This window comes from Gigantopelta aegis, chromosome 15, assembly GCF_016097555.1.
Source record: "Gigantopelta aegis isolate Gae_Host chromosome 15, Gae_host_genome, whole genome shotgun sequence".
Classification (NCBI taxonomy): Eukaryota; Metazoa; Mollusca; class Gastropoda; order Neomphalida; family Peltospiridae; genus Gigantopelta; species Gigantopelta aegis.
The window spans coordinates 31,586,839-31,612,829 of NC_054713.1; the positions used below are offsets into that span (position 1 = coordinate 31,586,839).

The window sequence follows — 25,991 nt, forward strand, 5'->3', positions numbered from 1 at the left end:
TTGTAAACAATGTCAGTAATGTGGGTTGAATGTCAGCGGTAGACTCGTTAACTAGCAGAACGGCAGTGGCGTGATGTCACTAATGATAAGTTTAAGGTTGAAACAAACACAGTGACATAACAAAACATTGTCTTGTGATTAAAATTTGACCAATTAAGGTTATAAGAAGCGATATTTCCTGCGGAGAATATCGCAGGAGATATTGCAAATTATAGTGCCAGTGATATTTCCTACAAAAGCCCTTAATGGATGATAAATATATATATATGTATGTATGTAAAGTTAAAATTTAGAATAAAATTCAGTCCTTCCCATCCTATATGAACATTGTTTTTGTAAATAATTTCACTTTAATTTGCCGTAAGAAGAACAGTAAAATAATGTATTATGCTCGCCAGAGGCTTGCATAATACAATTTTTATTCCTAATATATGATATTGAGGATACCGAAAAACACTCTGGTAATAACCTCTATATAATTAAATAAGAGGGTTCTTCCTTGTACGGGTACTCGAGTCCTGTGAACAGACTCAAGTCTTGCTGGACTCTGTGCCCGAGTACTCAAGTCCTGTGAACAGACTCAAGTCTTACTGGACTCTGTGCCCGAGTACTCGTGTCCTGTGAATGGACTCAAGTCTTGCTGGACTCTGTGCCCGAGTACTCGAGTCCTGTGAACGGACTCAAGTCTTGCTGGACTCTTTGCCCGAGTACTCGTGTCCTGTGAACGGACTCAAGTCTTGCTGGACTCTGTGCCCGAGTACTCGAGTCCTGTGAACGGACTCAAGTCTTACTGGACTCTGTGCCCGAGTACTCGTGTCCTGTGAACGGACTCTAAGTCTTGCTGGACTCTGTGCCCGAGTACTCGAGTCCTGTGAACGGACTCAAGTCTTGCTGGACTCTGTGCCCGAGTACTCCAGTCCTGTGAACGGACTCAAGTCTTGCTGGACTCTGTGCCCGAGTACTCAAGTCCTGTGAACGGACTCAAGTCTTGCTGGACTCTGTGCCCGAGTACTCCAGTCCTGTGAACGGACTCAAGTCTTGCTGGACTCTGTGCCCGAGTACTCGAGTCCTGTGAACAGACTCAAGTCTTGCTGGACTCTGTGCCCGAGTACTCAAGTCCTGTGAATGGACTCAAGTCTTGCTGGACTCTGTGCCCGAGTACTCGAGTCCTGTGAACAGACTCAAGTCTTGCTGGACTCTGTGCCCGAGTACTCAAGTCCTGTGAACAGACTCAAGTCTTACTGGACTCTGTGCCCGAGTACTCGTGTCCTGTGAATGGACTCAAGTCTTGCTGGACTCTGTGCCCAAGTACTCGAGTCCTGTGAATGGACTCAATAAGTCTTGCTGACTCTGTGCCCGAGTACTCGTAGAGACCCTAATACAGATGCATAATATATCCAGACCTGTAAGATTTAGAGAACTAGACAACTCGCTATTCAGCAATACCGTTTATTTTGAACGAGTGAATTGATGTCCTTTCCTTGCCAAAGGCTCAGGAAGGACATCATCAATTCACAAGTGCAATATAAACGGTATTGCCGAGTAGCGAGTTGGATATTCTTTTTATTACCCATTATCAATCTTTATTATTGTATGGAAGATTTTCAAACAATACTGTTATTGAAAACAAGTTTGCAAGTTGAGAAATATAGGCAGCGTTGCATCATAGCTGTGACGTATGTATTGCTGATGACGTAAGTTAGTTGTTGACATGGATAAAAAACAGTTACGGTTATTTGTTGTCACGTAACAGTTGTGACGTCAAAGCCTATAGAGAAGCACTGATTATGACGTCAAAACATATCTAGGGGAAGAAATGGGTTTTTTTTCTTTCCCTAGGGAAAGATTAATTTTTCTTTCCCAACTTCTCTCTGCCCATATGGGTAATAAAATCATTTGATTTACCTGTGCATCAGATCAGGGGACATCTCAAAAGTCTGCTATGGATATATGCAACACTGGTAATGTGTTTGCAATGACAGATTACTCATGACAGCATAATCATACAGTTGACAGATACAGGTGTGTAAAGTAAGACAATTAATCAGCTGATATATACCTATATATACCAGGTCAACCTGGGCTTGTCGTAATCAATGAATGCTTAACGACATCCCAGCACAAAAACACACATACTGGGTGTCAAAAAAGATAAGTATATGGAAATATTATTTACATTAAGAATAACATTTATATAACTATGTAAAACCACAGTTAATGTGTTGGTTTAACGACACCACTAGAGCACATTGATTAATTCATCATCGGCTATTGGATGTCAAACATATGGTTATTTTGACTCGTAGTCATCAGAGGAAACCCGCTATATTTTTTCTAATGCAACAAGGGATCTTTTATATGCACTTTCCCACAGACAGGAAAGCATATACCATGGCCTTTGACCAGTTGTGGTGTACTGGTTGGAACGAGAAAAAACCCTCAATCAGGTGAATAGATACATGTACACCGAGGTGGTTCGATCCTGCGACACAAGCACCTCGAGCGAGCACTCAATCGACTGAGCTAAATCCCATCCCGTGTCTCAATAAATGAATGAATGAATGAATGAATGAATGATTGAATGAATGAATGAATGAATGAATGAATGAATGATTGAATGATTGAATGAATGAATGAATGATTGAATGAATGAATGAATGAATGAATGAATGATTGAATGAATGAATGATTGAATGAATGAATGAATGATTGAATGAATGAATGAATGAATGAATGAATGAATGAATGATTGAATGAATGAATGAATGAATGAATGAATGATTGAATGAATGATTGAATGAATGAATGATTGTTTAACGAAAAGAAAGTTTAAAGTTTGTTTTGTTTAATGACATCACTGGAGCACATCAACTAATTAATCATCAGCTACTGAATGTCAAACATTTTGTAATTCTGACTCGTAGTCATCAGAGGAAACCCACTACATGTTTTCTAATGCAGCAAGGGATCTTTTATATGCATTTTCCCAAAGACAGGAAAACACATACTACAGCCTTTATCCAATCAGGTGGATGGATCCATAGAGGTGGTTTGATCCTGCAATTGTTTAACAACATCCCAGCACAAAAACACACATACTGGGTGTCAGAAAAGGTAAGTATATGGAAATATTATTTACATTAAGAATAAAATTTATATAACTGTGTAAAGCCGCAGTTTAAAGAGTTGATGGTATAATACAATACAAATAACACGGTAAGTATATTTTTAAACTTTGTACAGAAATCAAAGTGTTTTAAAAATTTAAAAATTAATTCTGGGTGGGGATGTTTCAGAGGACTGTTAAAAATAGACCGGAGTTCATGTCTATAACTGTTACTTCTCAGGGGTACGTGCATTTTTTAAAATATGAAAAATACATGTCATGGTATTTATAATTAGAACCATCAGTGTGTCCAGAAACACTTTGGATGTATAGAAATGGATAATCAATAAAATGTAAGTAATTATGTCCGATTTCAATGATTTGGATGTATAGAAATGGATAATCAATAAAATGTAAGTAATTATGTCCGATTTCAATGATTTGGATGTATAGAAATGGATAATCAATAAAATGTAAGTAATTATGTCCGATTTCAATGATTTAGATGTATAGAAATGGATAATCAATAAAATGTAAGTAATTATGTCCGATTTCAATGATCAAATGCAGCTTTAATATTGACAGGTACTACCGTAATGTTTAAAACTAGAGTCTGTCACTTTATGTAAGAAAATCAACTGATTGATTTTCCTATCAAGCTAGGGGTTGTTTCAAAAGTCTGTTTCAGATATATACTGGGAGTGGATAGATACAAATAGATATTAAATGAGTGACTGCTAGTGATCAAAATATATAGAGGATACTCCCCTCATGTCTTGTGATATCATAATTTATCAGCACGAGTTGATAAAAGTAAAAAATAAACAAACAGGAAAACCTCCCAAAACAAACAAAAATAAAGAATAAAAGAAAGAGAGAATGAATAAATTAAACACCAGTAGACAAAAAGAAAGAAAAAAAAAGGAAAAAAGTAAAAAAAGAAAAAGAAGGAAAATGTAATATGCATCTTAATTTTAATTTGTTTTGAAGCCATTAGGTGTGAGATAAAGAAAGAAAAGAAGAATGAAAGAAAGAAAGAAAAAAAAAAGGAAAAGAATGTAATAGACATCTTGATTTTAATTTGTTTTGAAGCCATTAGGTGTGAGATAAAGAAAGAAAAGAAGAATGAAAGAATGAAAGAAAGAAAGAATGAAAAAAGAAGAAAAAAGGAAACGAATGTAATATGTAGCTTGATTTTAATTTATCTGAAGCCGTTACGTTTCAGATAAAGAAAAAAAAAGAAAAAATTAAAGAATAAAAGAAAGAAAGAAAAAAGGAAAAGAATGTAATAGGCATCTTGATTTTAATTTGATCTGAAGCCATTAGGTGTGAGATAAAGAAAGAAAAGAAGAATGAAAGAAAGAAAGAATGAAAAAAGAAGAAAAAAGGAAACAAATGTAATATATAGCTTGATTTTAATTTATCTGAAGCAGTTACGTTTGAGATAAAGAAAAAAAATAATTAAAGAATAAAAGAAAGAAAGAATGAAAAAAGAAAAAAAGAAAGAAAGAAAAAAGGAAAAGAATGTAATAGGCATCTTGATTTTAATTTGATCTGAAGCAGTTAGGTGTGAGATAAAGAAAGAGAAAAAAGAATGAAAGGATACAAGAAAGAAAGAATGAAAAACGAAAAAAACGAAATGAGAAAAAAAAGAGGAAAAGAATGCAATATGCAGCTTGATTTTAATTTATCTGAAGCAGTTAAAACTGCCACGTATACGTGTGAGACTCGGTGAAGTATATTTTCTGTGTGTCTGCGAGTTTCATCACCGTTTGTTATTCTGTGTACTCATCTGTGTGGGCGGGCCCACAATTTGTCACTGAGTGATGCTAATATGTCATGTATTGTACAGCCAGTCAGTTATGTAGTTATTCTGCACGCTGATATATCATGTGCATGGCCATAGCTAACGGTGGCCTTTTTTATGCTAGCCAGTCATGTCAGGTGCCAAAAGTAGCAAGAAAAGTGAATAAAATTCCAACATTTACATGTATTCAGGGCTTGAAATTAAGAAAACAAATTACCAAAAGAAAATTCTTACCTACAGCAATTTTGAGACTGCCTACAACAGACTTTCAAAAATGAGTAACTTTTGCAACAAATGAAAAAAAGAAAAAAGTTTGTTTTGTTTAATGACAACACTAGAGCTCACTGTTTAATTAATCATCGGCTATTGGATGTCAAACATTTGGTCATTCTGACTCGTAGTCATCAGAGGAAACCTGCTACATTTTTTCTAATGCAGAAAGGGATCTTTTATATGCACTTTCCCACAGACAGGAAAGCATATACCATGGCTTTGTCCAGTTGTGGTGCACTGGTTGGATTGAGAAGAAACTACAATCAGCTGAATGGATCCACCGAGTTGATTCGATCCTGCAACCCAAGCACCTCAAGCGAGCATTCAACCTCTTAGAGAGGAAACCTGTTACATTTTTCCATTAATAGCAAGGAATCTTTTACATGCACCATACCACAGACAGAACAGCACATACCACAACCGTTGATATACCAGTAGAGTTGCACATTAGTAATGTAATTAAAGGTCAACGTTTCAGTGGGTTTGAAGTGAAATGTTTTGAGGTCGACATATTCGAATTTAATTTGGGCATGATTATTTTGAGCATTTAAATTTTGGGCACGTTTATTCCCGTAACTTTTTAGTGCAATCTATAACCCCGCTAATATTGAAAGTATGGATACTGATTTAGTTGGTTGAGCGCTCGACTTAGGTGGATCCATTCAACTGACTGGGTTTTTTTCTAATTTCAAACAGTGCTTTCCTGTCTGTGGGAAAGTGCATATAAAAGATCCCTTGCTGCTCATGGAAAAATGTAACGGGTTTCCCCTGATGACTACGAATCAGAATTACAAAATGTTGACATAAAATAGCAGATGGTTAATTAATCTATGTGCTCTAGTGATGTCGTTAAACAAAACAAACTGTAACTTTGATTTAGATAATGCGATAAAACCAGTCTTATATTCCTATGCACCTCAGGCTGGTGCTCTACCACTGAGCTACATCCTGCCACTACTTTACACTTAGCTACTGTTCACAAGTTTAAGACTCGGTCTGTTCATATTCATTATACAGACACAATGGAAAAACTCTTTACAGACTAAGTATCTTATGTTTTATAAGATACTTAGTCTGTAAAGAGTTTTTCGTGTACATGAAGAAAAATTCATTTCGATATACGTCAATTTCAGTAAAGGTATATATAGAACATCAGGTTTCTACGTTTTGATATTGTGGTTACTTGGCGAAGTTTAGATAACAGTGTAACAGGCAATATTTTTTTTTATCATGCAACCCCTTTCAGATTATATTTTTGTAGTATTTTTCAGTCAAAAGCGCTATAGAAACTATTAGTTTTATCATGTAGAAACTACTACCGGAAGTCGGACAATAGTAGGTGCCCGAAAGCATCTTGGGAATGGCATAGCCAGCCTAAAATTTATGTCTTTCCAAATTTTAAATAAAATACTTTGACTATATTTCAAAGTCTGTTGTGTCACAACATTACAATTTTTGTACCTTTTTCTGTGAAAATAAACTCAAGTTTATGTGTGACCTGAAGATCTACATCACTGGCTGCTAGTGACTGTGACGTCAGACGCTGTTCCAATGTAAACATTGAAAAAGCTGGCTAGTTCTGAATAGGAGCGAATAATGGAGAATTGAAAAATAAGAGGTAATTTAATGTTACAGGAAGTGTACATGTTATATTTATTTATGCAGTTCAACAATTATTCCTGTAAATGAATGTTTTAAAAATGAGAAAACTATCTACCTGAAAATTTAGCAAACATTCGTTATGCGCACAACTCATTTCCTTGTGACATGACAACACTTCGAATTATCAGGTAGGGGTTTTCAGATCAATAGTAAGCATGTTTGCATAATAAACTTATATTAGTACAAGCCTACAATATGACAATAAAGTTTCCATTAAAAAGCCATCTATTCTCACTGTACAGGAAGTCAAAACTGTGCCTTGTATAATATATATTATATTCTATGCCACGCAACAGCAAAACCATGTTTTGGCTAATAAAAATTAAGAAATATTCCAATTGTTCTGGTGATCTAGTAGCCTAGAAAAGTTACTAATCCCCATAGAAATATCACTAGAACCCTGGCTATGCATTACTGGTTGAACTATATTGCTGCTGATAGATAGATATGCAACATTTGTGACTGATCCTAAAAAAAAAAACCCAAAAACCCGTTAGTATGACTGCATACTAATCACATTGGCACATATGTATATGTCTATGAGGAAATCCTGTCAAAGTTACTATTTCCCATGGAAAACTAGTCCCCCATTATTGGTGGAACTACGTGTATATAGCTGATAGATAGATATGCAACATTTGTGACTGATCCTAAAACCCCCCCAAAAAACCTGTTAGTATGACTGCATACTAATCACATTGGCACATACGTATATGTCTATGAGGAAATCCTGTCAAAGTTACTATTTCCCATGGAAAACTAATCCCCCATTATGGGTGGAACTATGTGTATATAGCTGAGAGATAGATATGCAACATTTGTGACTGATCCTAAACAAAACCTCAACTACTATGACTGCATACTAATCATATTGGAACATACATGTGACTGTCAATGAGAAAACCGTGCCAAAGTTACTATTCTCCTTGAAAAACTAGTCCCCCGTTACTGGTTGAAACCATATGACTGACAAACAGATAAGCAATATTTGTGGCTGATCATGAAAAACAACCCCAACTACTATGACTGCATACTAATCGGATTGGAACATATACGTGACTGTTTATGAGTAAACCATGCCAAAGTTACTATTCTCCTTGAAAAATTACTTCTAGTCCATCAATATTGCTTGGAACCATGTGGCCGACAAATAGATATATGTATATATATACAACATTGGAACTTTTTATCCTGAACTCCACTGAAAAAACATCACCCAATTTTCAGTTGTTATTGCTAATATGGCATTTTTGACATTGTTGAGGTGGGACGAAGCCCAGTGGTAAAGTGCCCACTTGATGCGCAGTTGGTCTGGGATCGATCCCCATCAGTAGGCTCATTGGACTATTTCTTGTTCCAGCCAGTGCACCACAACTGGTATATAAAAGGCCATGGTATGTGCTATCCAGTCTGTGGGATGGTGCATATAAAAGATTCATTGCTGCTAATCGAAAAGAGTAGCCCATGAAGTGGCGACAGCAGGTTTCCTCCCTCGATATCTGTGTCGTCCTTAACAATATGTCCGATGCCACATAACAGTAAATAAAATGTGTTGAGTGTGTCATTAAATAAAACATTTCCTTCCTTCCTTTGTGAGGTTGTTATGCAACACACAATAACTCTAACCCTTGTATACACGTTTTTTCTGTTATTTATTACGTACCACAATACATCCAGTTATACAAATTCAGTTAAATATATGATCTTTTCTTCTCGTATCCTTTCTACAACCACAGATCTGACTGGAGCATTTTCAGTGAAGTTCAGCATAGTTCAGCAGGAGGACGCACTGTTGATATTTATTTCAGGTCAGAGGATTTCAAATTTCATGGGAATAATTTTTTCGGTTCCGTGCCTTGTGATGATGGGAACCCATCAGAAACCATTTTTAGGTTCTACTGATTAGTCATACTTCCAATCTTCCAAACAAGTCTAGAAAACTATATGTGAAACAGACTGACTTACAGACAGATGGACAGACTGACAGACAAACTGACATACATTCAGACAGATGGACAGACTGACATACAGACAGATGGACAGACTGACAGACAAACTGACATACATTCAGACAGATGGACAGACTGACAGATTGACAGACATACAGACAGATGGACAGACATACAGATGGACAAACTGACATACATACAGACAGACATATAAACAGATAGACAGACAGATGGACATACAGACAGATGGACAGACTGACATACAGACAGATGGACAGACTGACATACAGACAGATAGACAGACTGACATACAGACAGACTGACATACAGACAGATTGACAGACAGATGGACAGACTGACAGACATACAGACAGACATACAAACAGATAGACAGACAGATGGACATACAGACAGATGGACAGACTGACATACAGACAGATGGACAGACTGACATACAGACAGATGGACAGACAGACATACAGACAGATAGACAGACTGACATACAGACAGACTGACATACAGACAGATTGACAGACAGATGGACAGACTGACAGACATACAGACAGACTGAAATACAGACAGATGGACAGACTGACAGACAGATGGAGACAGAACCTATAGTCCCCTCCTGCTGGACATGTAGGGGACTGATAACCCGACCAGTGACATACCTGTTGCTGGCCCATCTCGGCTGCGTTGTGTAGCGGCGATCCTCCGAGGTTGTCAAGGGTGATCATGGCGCCACCGTGCTTCAACAACCACTCAACCACCACCGCATGTCCCTGGCTTGAGGCGAAGTGCAGAGGGGTCGCGCCATCGAAGTCACGGTCATTAGGATTCACTTTCTGATCTTTTACCTGAAAATACGGGATTTGAAATTCAGCTTTTTGACATTGGAAACACATGCAGAAGGAAAGAAGGAAATGTTTTATTTAACGACGCACTTAACACATTTTATTTACAGTTATATGGTGTCAATACATGTAGATTGCAAAGCATACAGTTATTTTTTACACTGAAATCATTTGCTGCATGTACTGAAATCGTAAATTAAAATATGATAAAATTTTAAGTTTGCTTTTTAGTATCCACTAGAGGGCATTGATTAATTAATCATCGGCTACTGGATATCAAACATTTGGTAATTCTGACATATAATCTTAGAGAGGAAACCCGCTACATTTTTCTGTTAGTAGCAAGGCACCTTTTATATGCACGATCCCACAAACAGGATAGCACATACCACTGCCTTTAATACACCAGTTGTGGGTAACTTGTTGGGATAAGAAATAGCCCAATGTGTCCACCGATGGGGATCGATCCCAGACAGACCACTCATCATGTGAGCACTTTACCACTGGGCTATATCTTTTATATGCATCCCAAAGACAGGATAGCACATACCACGACCATAGATATACCAGTCGAGGTACAATGACTGGAATGAGAAATAGCCCAATGAGCTGGGATCAATTCCAGATGGACTGCGCATCAAGCAAAAAAAGCTCTTTACCATTGGGCTATGTCTCACCCCAAGAAATATGAGAAATGTTTTGACAATTTAATGATTCATGTTTCAACAACACAACACAATACTAAAATCTATAGCATTGTTTTTTGTTTTGTTTCAAAAAGTAAAGTTTGTTTTATTTAACAATGCCACTAGAGCACATTGATTTTTTTATCTTATCATCGGCTATTGGACGTCAAACATATGGTCATTCTGACACTGTTTTTAGAGGAAACCCGCTGTCGCCACATAGGCTACTCTTTTTACGACAGGCAGCAAGGGATGTTTTATTTGCACTTCCCACAGGCAGGATAGCACAAACCATGGCCTTTGTTGAACCAGTTATGGATCACTGGTCGGTGCAAGTGGTTTACACCTACCCATTGAGCCTTGCGGAGCACTCACTCAGGGTTTGGAGTCGGTATCTGGATTAAAAATCCCATGCCTCGACTGGGATCCGAACCCAGTACCTACCAGCCTGTAGACCGATGGCCTGCCACGACGCCACCGAGGCCGGTTTTGTTTTGTTTCAAAGTTTATTATCCCCAGAAAAGATATACGGTAATGCCAGGGTTGGGGGCCCTGGTATCAAAGAAAGAAATGTTTTATTTAACGACACACTCAACACATTTTATTTACGGTTATATGGCGTCAGACATATGGTTAAGGACCACACAGATTCTAAGAGGAAACCCAATGTCACCACTACATGGGCTACTCTTTCCGATTAGCAGCAAGGGATCTTTTAATTTGCGCTTCCCACAGGCAGGATAGCACAAACCATGGCCTATGTTGAATCAGTTATGGATCACTGGTCGGTGCAAGTGGTTTACACCTAGCCATTGAGCCTTGCGGAGCACTCACTCAGGGTTTGGAGTCGGTATTTGGATTAAAAATCCCATGCCTCGACTGGGATCCGCACCCAGTACCTACCAGCCTGTAGACCGATGACCTAACCATGACGCCACCGAGGCCGGTCCCCTGGTATCACTACCTTACATTAATGTTATAGGATACACAATATATAATAATACAAATAATATGTTATGACAGTAATAAACATGTTACCACAATTTAAAGGAAAGAAGAAATAATAGAAGGAAGTAAAATAAACAAATAGAAAAAAAAAAAAAAAAAAAAAAAAAAAGATAATAAATAAATAAATAAATAATCCCTAGCATTGTTGTATGCTGATAGGTTTATCAACAGTGTATTTTACAATCACCTATGTATTGGGATGGCTTGAAATTCATAATTATTAAGATCACCACAGAGTTTCTAGAATTTTATAAAAATCCACTAGCCATGGGATCAGTGATTTTAAAAATGTACTAGCCATGATTAAAAATTCACTAGCCCTACTTTAAATAAGTACAATTTTACTAATAGTAATAATCAGATATGTCACCTCAAGAGGAAAATCTTTAGATTGGGGTGGAAAGAGGGGACAGGATGTTCATATTTACAAAATATGTAAATGCAGCATTTGACAAGGGTTTTTTTTCCACTAGACGTTGGGCTTGTTATAGTAATTATTTACTAGTCCAACACTGAATATCACTAGCCATGGGAGTGGGGCTACCATAATCTAGAAGCCTTGTCACCATAGCATTTACACTGTATGTTCTCAGATCTCTTGCCTAAGGGGAGCGATTGCTCTCACTCAAACTAGTGCAAAACAACTCACTTGTTAGCTCTTCTTAGCTTTCAAATTTCAGTGAATATTTTGTTTTTCAAAATTCTGATTAGCAGCTGTTGTCAATTCATTAAAATTTGCTACTAGTCAATCAATCTGTATCCAGTGACAAACAACATAACTTATTTAGTTAAAATACACATTCTTTTTTGACGTTTTTTTTATGTAACGACATCTCATCTGGGCACGTGCTTATAAAACTTTTACAGTCCAGACTTAATCTCCAGTGACATCACACACATACAGTTTGTATGGCATTGTCATGGCATTACTGTCTCAGACTCTATTAGTTTCGAGTCTAGACTCTAAAAGTTTTATAGGCCCCAGGCTTGCTATAATGATGTTATTTTCTAAGGTTTATCAAGAATAAAATTTAGTTTAAAAAAAATTCTAACCCTAAGTTAGTTCATGACATCTACACTATCCATGAATTAAAAAAAAAGGGGAACAAATTATCTGCCCCTTGTTCAAGCTTACCAGCCATTTAACACAGTCGAGACGATTCATTTGTGCTGCGGCGTGCAATACTGACATCCCATCAAATGATTTCATCCGTGTCGACCCTCCGGCTTCCAGAACCAAGAACTTGAGTACATCCAAATGACCATGTTGGCTTGCCAAGTACACAGGAGTCACACCAGTGTTTGTCTGAATGTTTACAGAGCTAATAAATAAAAACAATATATAAATAAACTTTCTAAGAGTACTGCTAAAGCAATACATGTAGTACCCTACTAGGCCCAACAAATGTTCATATCTCCTACGGTCATGGGCCATAACTCTACAGGGCTTCTAGAATTTTGTTACAAAAATCTACTAGCCATGGGATCAGTGATTTAATTTTTTTTACTAGCGATGATTAAAAATTAACTAGCCCTACTTTCAGTAAATACAATTTTACTAATAGGAATAATTGGATATGTCATCTAAAGAAGGAGATAGAACTTAAAAACACTTAGATTTGAGGGGAGGAAGGAGCAGGATATTCACATTTACAGCATCTGACAAAAAAAAATTCAATAGCCATTGGGCATGGCGATGGTAGTTATTTACTAGCCCAACACTGAATATCACTAGCCATGGGAGTGTGGCTACCATAATCTAGAAGCCCTGCATGGGACAACAGGGACGCAGTTCCTCCTTAAATAACTCATATACTTCTAACCAGTTGTGTAATCGAAAGCTAATTGTTTCGTATAAACTGAACTCTATCACAAATAGGCCATACCCAATAAAAGTCAGTTGATCTGGACTGGTGTTTATAAAACATTTAGAGTCTAGACTCAAAACTCTATATAGGACAGATGGACAGTTGAATGGATGGACGGACTGATGCAGGGCACAATATTTCACGAGAACTGTTGTTCTGTTCGTGTGTAGGTTACTCAACTTTACGGTTATGTGGTGAACATTTACATTCTAACATTAAAAGTACCGTATATCAGTAACGAAAGTGAAAATCAGTTTATGTTTTAAATACATTTCAAACAACATTGTAGCACAGAACTGAAGTTCAAGTGTTTTAGGATTAGGTAGACCTAACACATCGGATACGAGAACTATATTCATGTAACCAAAAAATCGGTTACCTAAGTAAAAGTCACAGGAATTGACTTCCAGTTAAATCTAAGATTTTGAAATATTGTCTCCTGTGATGGACAGACAGATAGAAAGACAGACAAAAAAGCTACCATCTCCTCTGGTTCGACCAGCAGGGTACTAACAAGTAACAAGCTATAAGAACAAGAATTCTGAGAATACTCCTAAAGCAATACACATCCTTGCTGGGCCCGACAAATTTCTGGTATGTTCAAGGGCCATAACTCTGTCAAAAATGTGTAAATCGCCATGAAAGTCAAACTTCATCTGTTAACAGTACATGATCTATACACAAAATTTCTGTTCAACATCTCAAGGCAATGTGAAAAAACAACACATCTGGAAAATAATATGTGGGACAGATGGATGGACGGACGGATGGATGGACGGAAGGATGGTGATGAAACCTACAGTCTCATCCAGTTGTACATAACACCAATCTGTGACATGTACAGTCAGAATTATATGATTTAAAAAAAGGGTTATTCAGGGCTGCAGAAAGTACTCGCCCGCTCGCCAAATGAGACTAAAAATTCTGACGGATGACCGGCCTCGGTGGCGTCGTAGTTGGGCCATCAGTCTGCAGGCTGGTAGGTACTGGGTTCGGATCCTAGTCGAGGCATGGGATTTTTAATCCAGATACCGACTCCAAACCCTGAGTGAGTGCTCCCCAAGGCTCAGTGGGTAGGTGTAATCCCCTTGCATAACTGGTTCAACAAAGGCCATGGTTTGTGCTGTCCTGCCTGTGGGAAGTGCAAATAAAAGATCCCTTGCTGCTAATCGGAAAGAGTAGCTCATGTAGTGGCGACAGCGGGTTTCCTCTCAAAATCTGTGTGGTCCTTAACCATATGTCTGACGCCATATAACCGTAAATAAAATGTGTTGAGTGCGTCGTTAAATAAAACATTTCTTCCTGATGGATGAGTTAAAAAATACAACTACCAGTCCGACAGGTGATCTGTCTTTTTCTGACTGATTAACAGACTATGGAAACAGAGCCGGTCAAAGGTCAATACTTCCTAGTAATGGTTTGTTTACATTATAAGTATGTTGCCGGTGTGTTTTAAATAGATTGTTCTGTTAAATAATTGTGAGATGTCACTTGAATTTTGTAAACCTATATGAAAGAAATGTCAAAATTTTATATCAGAATATTTTTAAAATGCATTGATTTGTCAATCAAGTTATGGGACTTGATTTCAATTGCCACGTGATGTTGATAATGAGTTACCAAGGGTACTTAATAATATACCATTTGAAGTGGATACAGTGTATATTATAATATTGTTAAACTGTAATATTGTTCTATAGGCTGGTGGACTAGTAGAAATTGTGGCGGGCTAATACATTTTAATTGGTTCTCTTCCGACAGGCTAGTGAAATAGTTTATTTATTTGTTATAAATTTGAGTACTGAAAAAAAAAAAAGAGGGAAAAAAAAGATTTCAACTGCCAGATTTAGTTATATTTTCTAATAGTTCTGTTAGAATTTGTCAACGTAACTGGTACCTTCTGTACCCCTGGGCAATCAGTTATACGACCCATCAGAGTAAGATCTCTACCATTGAGATAAATCAATGTCAGCAGAAAAGTAGAGTTCTAGAATAAATGGGTGAAAAAAAAAGAAAAAAAAAACCCAGGTGACTCAGTAATAGTAGTAATTTTGCATTTCTCACCTTGTTTGCATGAGCTTTGAATTATACCTGGAGAAAACTGTTTTTTTTAAAAATGAAGATAATAAGAAAGAATAAGCCAATTCTAAAAATAATAACACAGAGAAAAAGGAAATGATATTTTCAAAAAGAAAAACAAATATTCTACGACATAACAGAAATTCGGTGACTCAGTCTTATTAGTAAATTCCCCCATCTGATTAATCTCACCTGGGTGCTGCCTTGACAATAATTCTGACGCACTCAATATTCCCTCCTGCAACAGCGAAGTGGAGAGGTAAAGCATAGTTCGCAGTTTTCACGGAGATATCGCAGCTGGTGTCCTCAATCAACCATTCCACCGTTTGGGCGTGACCGTACCTGGCCGACAGGTGTAACACTGTCGCACCATTTCCGTCTTGGTTGTCCACCAGACATTTCGTGTTCGCCAAGATCCACTGGAGGGCTGGGAGGTTGCCAGTGGCCGCTGCATCATGAGCCGCGGTCGCACCGACATTGCTGCGCTTCGTGGCATTAAATCCCCTCTTGTTTACGAGATAGTCAAGTGCCTCGATACAACCTCCTCGGGCCGCATAATGTAAACAGTTCGCTCCCAGATCGTCTTCGCTCGACGCCACCTTTTCGTCGTCCAGCGATCTTAGTGTCGACAGGCTGCCGCGTCTTGACGCCTCTAGTGCAACGTCGTGGACCATGCTGCTTGTTTTTAAGTCATTTTGCTAAGCATCGTTTTGTTACAACTTTTTCTTTAAAAAAAAAAAAGTCGACGCACCTTTTCGTTATTGTCGAAAAGTCATGTTTACCTTTACTGCCACCTGTTGTTGACAGTGCTAATTAAAGGGCGAATAACTCTAGGTCTGCTTACGGCGAAAAGGACAAGATAACACCGGCCATTGGACATAAGGCTGTAGGTACAGGGTTCGCAGCCCGGTACCGACTCCCACCCAAAGCGAGTTTTAACGACTCAATGGGTAGGTGTAAGACCACTACTCCCTCTTCTTTCTCACTAACAACTACATCACTGTCCTGGACAGACAGCCCGGAGAGCTAAGGTGTGTGCTCAGGACAGCGTGCTTGAACCTTAATTAAATATAAGCACGAAAATAAGTTAACATGAACAATGGAAAAGATAACGAACGTATCATGCCCTTTATAATGTGTCATAAGAGGCTGATTTTCGGTTTTTGAAAGAAAAAGAAAACAAAATTAACAAATAGCCAGGAAAGAAAATCACACTTGGTCTCAAAATGCCACGGAAGGACGTGGGGGGTGGGATGGAGGGGTCGGGCTTAAACGTTGATGGTATGGGTATTGTATTAGTGGGGGAATACGCAGACCAGTTTAAGGCAATATGTAGAAAGAAAAGAGTAAAACTTTCTTTGAAATAGATTGGCACTGGAATGGAGTTTTTAATCATTTAAACTGCTATATAAATATCTATAAAATCAGAAATGAAATTAAGCCCGTTATATCAGTTAGATTATAAAAATGTGGCTAAAACATTACATTTCACAACTACAGTAACGAATCTTTCAAAAACTATCACGTGTAGGGAAAGTGGACGATTTCCAGGTTTTAAAGGGACATTCCTGAATTTACTGCACTTTTTAAGATGTTATCGACTAACAAGAGACGTTTTAACGATTGTAATTACATATCAAATATATTTTTCTGCATCAAAATTTTAGTAGCTGTATATTAAACATGTTTCTGATCGTTCTAATATTTGTACTAGGTTAAATTTCATTTTATTACAAAATTATTTGAAGACAAAATCCAGTTTGGGCTTCTTAAAATATTAAGACGACCAGAAACACATTGAATATACAGACACTGATATTCTAAACCAGAAAATATATTTAATATATAAGTTTAATCGTAGAAATATTTTATTAGTCGGAAACATCTTACAATGCAGCAAACTCAGGAATGTCCCTTTAAAACCGAGTGCCGATAGAATTGTGAGGATCTTACCATTTATTATCCGATGAATTATTTTGGTTTCCGAGCTTATTTTATTATTTATTATTATTATTATTATTATTTTGTTGTTAAATTATGGGCGCATCAAATGCACCGGTTTATTGAGAATGAGTGTAAACCGACACCTTTTTACCATGTATTTTCATCATTCTACCCTCAAAACCGGCCTCGGTCTCGTAGTGGTTAGGCCATCGGTCTACAGGCTGGTAGGTACTGGGTTCGGATTCCAGTCGAGGCATGGGATTTTTAATCCAGATACCGACTCCAAACCCTGAGTGAGGCTTAATGGGTAGGTGTAAACCACTTGCACCGACCAGTGATCCATAACTGGTTCAACAAAGGCCATGGTTTGTGCTATCCTGCCTGTGGGAAACGCAAATAAAAGATCCCTTGCTGCTAATCGGAAAGAGTAGCCCATGTAGTGGCGACAGCGGGTTTCCTCTCCAAATCTGTGTGGTCCTTAACCATATGTCTGAAGCCATATAACCGTAAATAAAATGTGTTGAGTGCGTCGTTAAATAAAACATTTCTTTCTTTCTTTCTACCCTCAAAATTAATTGTAATTCATGTGAAAATACGTAGTGACTCGTTTGCAACCCTATGTAGCTGTTTGGCAGTGATGCTAATATAAATAAATGTTGTTATCCAGATTCACACATTTTCGTTTAATTTGGGCAAAAATCAGCCTCCCCCCCCCCCCCCCCACCCACACACACACACACACACACAATTGGGAGCCCATACGGCTATGATGCAGACAGTGGGGGTGTTTCGCAGTCCCCAAAATGAATGGACGAGCCTGCACGTGCGCACTCGCACCTGCAGAAACCAATATACATAGCCGTGAAATCTTACTAGCATCAGTTTCGGTGAGCATGGACATTCGGTTCTAAAGCATATCAATATTTATAAACAGACAGTTGTTATCTAAATAGCTACCTTTTATTAGTATTTCTACGTTTCCAATGAGCACTAAATTGGCCGCTATGTAGCAAAGTTTACCGCACGTGCGTCAAAAACTGTAGCATGCATCAGCAGCAAATATTGAAGAAAAAGACGTTTGTTTTGTTTAACGACACCACTAGAGCATATTGATTTATTAATCATCGGCTACTGGATGTCAAACATATGGTCATTTTTGACAGTCATCAGCAGCAAATATTGTTAACTACGTAACCTGTTTCGGTGTTTTTATCAAAACATGCATGTTGTTCAACAAAACATGTACTTGTAATAATTTATAAAAATAATTTTAAATATGTTAAGGCAAATCACAAAAAGAAGTCATCGAGAACCAATGTTATCAGACATTTTAGGAAAACGATTATAACAATTCTGATGTCTTGCAATCGTGTTACAAGTTTAGCAAATGAATGGTTATGACGGTAAAATTGTTTGTTTAAAAACTATAAGCTGCATTCTGAGTAAACAAACAGATATCCAGAAAGATATTTATGTTAAAACATATACGAACCATATATTTTTGGCAAGTATTTGTAAAGAGAGTTTTGCCAGCAGATGCCGTAACAATCACGTGACTTCAGTAACTAGGTATCCGACGCCATATAGCCGTAAATAAAACGTGTTGAGTGCGTCGTTAATAGGTTCCTTCAATAACTAGATAGCAGTAGTTGGGAACAGACCGAATATTTCTCTGTGTAAATCTTTATTTTATGTTTTATATTTATTGTTTAATGATACAGAAATATTCGGTCCAAGTTGAGAACAGACAGGTAGGCCTATTTGTTTTTAATTTAAGTTTTCTTTCAAATGACAATCTTTGAAAATCATAGAAAAAGGGTATGAGTTCAATCTTGCTTTCTTTGCTCGTTTTAACTTTATTTTTTACGAACATCTCTGTGAATGTGACAGACATTTATTACTTTCCCCATGCAAAAGTCAACGACGTCAGAAATCTTGAAATGAACGTACTGTTCCGCACAAACAATGCAAGCACGGAAACAGGTCCCTCTCCGAAACAGGTCAACGGACGATACTAGTCCTAGACAATCAAGTTAAGTTTTTGTTTAATGACACCACATACAGGACAGCACATATCACGACCTTTGATATACCAGTAGTGGTGCACTGGCTGGAACGAGAAATAGCGCAATGGGGCCCACCGACAGAGATCGATCCCAGACCGACCGCGAATCAAGCGACCGCTTTACCCCCTCCCCCCCCCCCCCCCCCCCCCCCGCATCATGATTACTGTCACAAATTTGAGGACTATATAGCGATGGTGGATGAGCTTCGTCATATACCGTGGAATAGATCTTGGTCATATACCGTGGAATAGATCTTGGTCATATACCGTGGAATAGATCTTGGTCACATGCCGTGAAACATATCTTGATAGCTGATCCCCCCCCCCCCCCAATAATAACTAAATATAGTCTGTTGACTAACAAAACTACAAACAGAAGGATCAATGCCCACTGTCTTTGCTAATCAGTTCTCGTCTCAGTTGACTGGAAAGGGCCATCAGAGACAGATATGTTGCTTTAAGACAGCATAATTGTCGGCAATATCCGTCTGCCATAATATTACGTAGTTAAAGTTAAAGGGTTTTTGTTCGTTCAACGACACCACTAGAGCACAGTTTTATTAATCATCGGCTACTGGATGTCAAACATTTGGTAATTCTGACATAGGAAACTCGCTACATTTTCCCATTAGTAGCAAGCGATCTTTTATATGCACCATGCCACAGACAAGACAGCACATATTATGACGGCCTTTGATATACCAGTCGTGGTGCACTGGCTAGAACGAAAAATAACCCAATGGATCCACCGACGGGGATCGATCCCATACCAACAGCGCATCAGGCAAGTGTTCGACTCAACTGAACCTGACTCCGTTGGCCGTACACTACAAAAAAATAAACAACATAAAAACATCTCAACAAAAAACCCAAAACAAAACAAAACAAAAGGAAGTACATTAAATTATTTAGCAGTATTTTTTTATGGATGGCTATATATAGCTGAAGGTATGTTTAAGTTTAATGGCAAAAGTAAAAAACCCACAATAATGCGATTTTCAAATAGCAGATTTAAGTATTACAAACATGATGTAGTCATTTCTTGTGTATGTAGCAACGATACATCATCGTCGATCAGATACACATCAGTTACTCTAAATAGTTTGAAAATTCCATCCCTCACCTTTATATATTATACATATTAAAAAAGAAAAAATACTATAACAGTTTTTAATTATCTTTGAAGGGCCTATGCCCACTATCACTGTTGTCCGATTTTTCTGGTCTGTCCGCCGCTTTATAAATACGGTTGCTTCTTTTCTATAAGTCATCCCTCTGTACCATTTTCAAAGTGGTAGCTGTATCATCACTCCCTCCATACGCCGAGAAACCACCTACGTGTCCAGCACATAGGTTTCAGCAATAACGAGAAACCGCCGACGCAATGTGTAGACCTACGTGTCCAGCACATAGGTTTCAGCAATAATGAAAAACCGCCGACGTCATGTGTAGACCTACATGTCCAGCACATAGGTTTCAGCAATAACGAGACACCGCCTATGTCACTTACGTATCCAGCACCGAGGTTTCAGCAATAACGGAAAACCGCCTACGTCGCTTACGTATCCAGCACAGAGATTTCACCAATAACGAGAAACCGCCGACGTCACTTGTAGACTACGAGTCCAGCACAGAGGTTTTAGCAATAATGAGAAACCACCGACGTCACGAATATACTTACAAGTCCAGCTCTGAGGTTTCAACAATGAGAAACCGCCTACATCACTTGCGTATCGAGCACAGAGGTTTCAGCAATAACGAGAAAACGCCTACGTCACGCGTAGACTTACAAGTCTAGCTCAGAGGTTTCAGCAATAACGAGAAACCGCCTACGTCATGTGTAGACTTACGAGTCCAGCACAGAGAAGGTTTCAGCAATGAGAAAACGCCTACATCACGTGTATGCCTACGTATGTGAAAAGGTTTCGCCGCAGTATCTAGAAACAACTTATGGCACACAGCCCTTACTGGAAAGTTTTCCAATACAGCATTTCGGTGAATTCTCCTGCTTCGTCGGATGTTTTATCTCGATTTTGTCCACAGACAACATCTCTTCTACTTCATCTGTACCTCTGGCAGTTTCTTCATCGTATTCGATAATTTTGTCCTCCATGACGAAACCTACAGTATGTCCCCGACGGCTATTTATGACATTTCCCGGAAATAGCACCTCTTTATCTTTATCTTCAGCACCACTGTCTTCGTCTTCGGTATATTCTTCTCCATCTTCTTCACCTTCGGCAATTTCTTCTTCACCTTCGGTAGCTTCACCTTCGGCAATTTCTTCTTCACCTTCGGTAGCTTCTTCTTCGGCAATTTCTTCTTCATCTTCGGCAATTTCTTCTTCATCTTCGGCAGTGTATTCTTCACCTTCGGCAGTTTCTGCTTCATCTTCGGCAGTGTATTCTTCACCTTCGGCAGTTTCTGCTTCATCTTCGGCAGTGTATTCTTCACCTTCGGCAGTTTCTGCTTCATATTTGGCAGTGTATTCTTCACCTGGGGTAGTTTCTTCTTCGGCAGTTTCTGCTTCATATTTGGCAGTGTATTCTTCATCTGCGGTAGTTTCTTCTTCGGCAGTTTCTGCTTCATATTTGGCAGTGTATTCTTCATCTGCGGTAGTTTCTTCTTCGGCAGTTTCTGCTTCATATTTGGCACTTTCTGCTTCATATTTGGCAGTTTCTTCTTCATCTTCAGTAGCTTCTTCTTCGGCAGTTTCTGCTTCATCTATGGCAGTTTCTGCTTCATATTTGTATGTTTCTTCGTCACCTTCGGTAATTTCACCTTCGGTATTTGCTACTTCACCATACCCTAACTCTGTCTCTTCTTCATTCTCGGAACTTTCTTCTTCGGCGATTTCTTCTTCACCTTCGGCACCTTCACCTTCGATATTTTCTACTTCACCATATCCCAACCCTGTTTCTTCTTCATCCTCGAAAATTTCTTCTTCGGCGGATTCTTCTTCGTCCTCAGTAATTGGTTCTTCACCTTCGATAGTTTCTTCTTGATACTCGGCATTTTCTTCTTCATATCCGTTTTTGTCTTTTCCGAATCTAACATGTTGCTGTGTGGAATCCGGATACAACAGTTGAGATGACACGTCTTTGTGTTTATCTTCGTAAGACTCTTCTGCGGATCTACCAGAAAACGATTTCAGCAGCGACGACGGCAGAAACGACATGGGACTGGCCGACTGCACTTGCCCAGGTGGTGTGGCGTTTAATCGTAACCAGATCACATAAACAAATGCAAGATAAATAGCCTCCAGAAGAAAAATTAAAACCCGAATCCCAAATATTAAATAAAACTCATTCATCCGCGCTGTCGTCTGCTACTGAATTTCACAAGAATTTATGCCTTGTCAGGTTTTGTCCACAACCATGACCCAAGTTTCGATTATGATAGATGGGGAGCTACTTTGTTCCATGGTATTATATCGTTTGAATACCATCACTTCAAAAACGTTGTTAGTCATCTGGAGTTCAAAAGGTTACAACGAAGACATTAGAGGAGATTAGATTACACCAGCGTCAGTCATTGCAAACACTATGCAAGTATTTTTAATATCGTCGTTACGTTTGATTGCGGTGACGTCAAGTTTACCAACCATACCGGATGTGTTCGTTGATACAGGAAATCCACGAAATGTTTTATTAATGTCATTCGCAACAGTTCGGCCGATTACGGAATCACCGGAATTAGCCGATATGTTCCGGTAAAGGTATATTAAATGAGTTATCTCCCTTATTTTTGTGTCAAGGTCGTAAACAACAACAAACACGGCGACACCGAACGTGAAGTTTAATAGGAGTATGATAATGATGTACTTATTAATTAGTTTTATTTACACGAGTTTGTACTCGTTTTCAAAGATGTAGACTAAACGTATTTTAATTTTTAGTGAAATTTAACAAGTTATTTAGAAAAATCAACAAACCATTTGTTTAGGCTACGTTTTTTAAATGTAGGCTACCATTGACTGCGTTCACCTAAGGCTAAGGTCGATGACAATCACTTTTCGCACCCTTGTTTTGGCTTCGTACACAGTAAATAAAACATATCCAACTGCAATTTTTTTAATATGATATATTTGACAAAAGGTACTTTTTATTTCTTTCATCTTTTGAAACTTAAAATTAATATTTTGTCCAGAATTATGAAAAATAAAAAATACCAACCTGTAAACAACGTTGTCCGCTTGTTATAGAGGGTTACGCGTCATACTAGATTACCCACGATCCATAGCGGTTGGCCATGTTGGAAGGCATCAACACCTAATAATAGCTAGGCCTAGACCTATTTGTCGAATCTTTTTGTTAGTTGTCATTCGTCCTGAACCAACATAATGCCGACAACTTGTGGCATTGTTAGTTGTAATGCCCGCTACGGGAGAGACAATAAAGGATTTTTTTTAGGCTTCCGCGTCAGGGTGAAGAAACTAAAAAAACTAGCGAAAGATGGAGGTTACTTTTCTTTCACTTCAGCTATAAATCGATCGAACCTAGGACATAACAAAAACTGACAGTTCAAACCCAGCTTTTGATAAAATTGTGTTGTGTTTGTTGTGCCCTTACAAATATGTACCCATCAGTTCCATTTGACTGAAGAATGGAAATCCCATCACACACCTGTAAATATGTTTTATTAGGACATTTATAATTGAAACATTGTGCTTATTTTATATGCACCATCCCAGAGATAGGATAGCACATACCACATCCTTTGATATACCAGTCGTGGTGCACTGGCTGGAACACGAATTAGCCCAATATGCCCACAGACAGGGATCGATCCCACACCAGACAAGCACTTTACCACTGGACTATGTCCCAGACCCTATGTAACAAAGTAATGACAGCTATATAGGTGCTGACAAAATGTCCCTCATACCTAATTTGGTCGTTTCATACCCTGGTCATTTCGTACCATTGCAAAAAGTCATTTCGTACCTTGGTCATTTCGTACCATGGTCATTTCGCACCATTGCAAAAAGTCATTTTGTACCCTAGTCATTTCGTACCTTGGTTATTTCGTACCATAACTGAAAGTCATATCGTACCATGGTATAACAATTTATAACAATCACCCTGGTAATGTCTTTTACAAAATAATATTAAATTACAAATTTGTGGTTAATTTAAGGGATATTTTATCAGCAAAAGACTAAAAATTATTGCCACTTTGTATAAACATTAGCAATTGGCTAATTTGGCAATCAGTAAGGTAGTTAATGTTTTAATGGTTGTTATTGTCTATTTCTTAAACAAATAGGATGCAAATAAGCAAGTTTGAAATAAATAAATAATATTTTTTTATATAAAAAGTGAACAGGAAAGAGTGCAACGTTTCTAATTGCATTCAACGCATGTGTTTGCAGTTGGTCATTTTCCAATTTTTAGGCCACTGCAAGAAAAAATATGTTTCTTAACTATGCACAGTTGACGAACACTTTGTTTATTTATTTTTTTAAAGAAAAAATTAAGTTTGTTAATCGTTCTTGTCCGGTCCGCACTTTACCAACACCCATCACTAACACTGTGTTTAAACAATATTTATTTGCAGATCAAATTTGGGATTGGCCAAAAGGCAAGTGCCTATATTACGGCCTTTCGCAACATTTAACAAATATACATGTTACAACAAGGTGGCTAGAACAATATTACAATAAAGATAAAACGGATAGTTGGGGGGGAGGGGGGGGGGGGGGTAGAAGAGAGGAAGGCGTAGAAGAAACAAAGAATAAATAGCAAACAGTTAGAATGGTTACATGGTTACCGATAATTGATCTCGAAGCGCTTACTATTAATAAGAAAATTCTGAACAGATTTAAATATAGAGATATTGTCTTGGACACTTGAATTAGAATCTCCAAATAGTTGAGTATGACACTTGAGATTATAATAGTTAAATAAATGGGTATTGCGAGCTGCAGCGTATGTGGGACAAAAGCATAACAAATGTTCAACATCTTCAACTGGGTGCCCACAAGTACAAGAAGGGGTATCTGTCACATGTTGTACAAATTTGCGACCATTCAAATCACTGGTACCCAAACGGAGGCGGATATACAGAATCTGTTGCCTTCTAGGTAGTACTAAACCAAATAACTTCCGGCTGGGTCAGAGTTGGAGGTGCACCGGATAGAGAAGTGAACACCATAAGTCCTGTGATTGGTTATAAATGTGAGTATGTAAAAATTAATAGTTTCATCTGGGTAAAAAAAATATGCAATTTTATTTTATCTAGTACCAGTGTGTCAAGTAGCCTTGTGCTTGAAACATGTATGGGGTACCTGTAAAAAAAAAAGTACTTGAATTTTGTGCGGAACTAGGGTAGGTATAGACACTACCCGTTATCTCAGAAACGAGCAGCTTGACCCCCAATTTTTTCTGATTCACTTTAAGTGTGAGGGGTGGTAGTTATATCCGTGGCGTTTATGTCGATTGATACGCTGCAGGTAGGAGTTTTAGCCACATATGTTACTATTGTCGTCTATGGGATTTGATTTGGTAGTATACACCCTCTATCACCTTCATAGAAATAGGATAGAACAGCAGGGTCGTGTTTGTTCATTTGTATTTTAAACAATTTTAGTGAAGAAGAATTTCTAATATCAGGTAGCAGATTATTTCATAATTTTACTGCACTCAACACATTTTATTTACAGTTATATGGCATCTGTTTTACTGCAGA

At 38.0% G+C, this 25,991-nt stretch overlaps 2 protein-coding genes across 3 annotated transcripts in view; both read right to left on the minus strand.

The window, feature by feature from the left end:
• Positions 1-16,090, minus strand: part of LOC121390654 (espin-like) — a 72,652-nt gene extending 56,562 nt beyond the window's left edge. For both annotated transcript variants that reach the window (XM_041522519.1, XM_041522518.1), the window contains exons 1-3: positions 15,485-16,090; positions 12,481-12,667; positions 9,469-9,654 (exon numbers count right to left, since the gene is read on the minus strand). In XM_041522519.1, the coding sequence (XP_041378453.1) occupies positions 9,469-9,654; positions 12,481-12,667; positions 15,485-15,966 (855 nt within the window). In that variant the 5' untranslated portion in view covers positions 15,967-16,090. The remainder of the gene's footprint in view (positions 1-9,468; positions 9,655-12,480; positions 12,668-15,484) is intronic.
• A 5,159-nt stretch (positions 16,091-21,249) lies between these two features.
• LOC121389766 (aspartic and glutamic acid-rich protein-like) lies at positions 21,250-22,479 on the minus strand. The gene has a single exon (XM_041521415.1). It carries the CDS (start codon positions 22,477-22,479, stop codon positions 21,250-21,252), a length of 1,230 nt encoding a protein of 409 aa, XP_041377349.1.
• Between the last annotated feature and the right edge of the window lie 3,512 nt (positions 22,480-25,991).

Bases quoted from the DNA above. Each gene is read 5' to 3' on its own strand.
- LOC121389766 (XM_041521415.1), bottom strand. From the start codon at position 22,479: ATGTCGTTTCTGCCGTCGTCGCTGCTGAAATCGTTTTCTGGTAGATCC.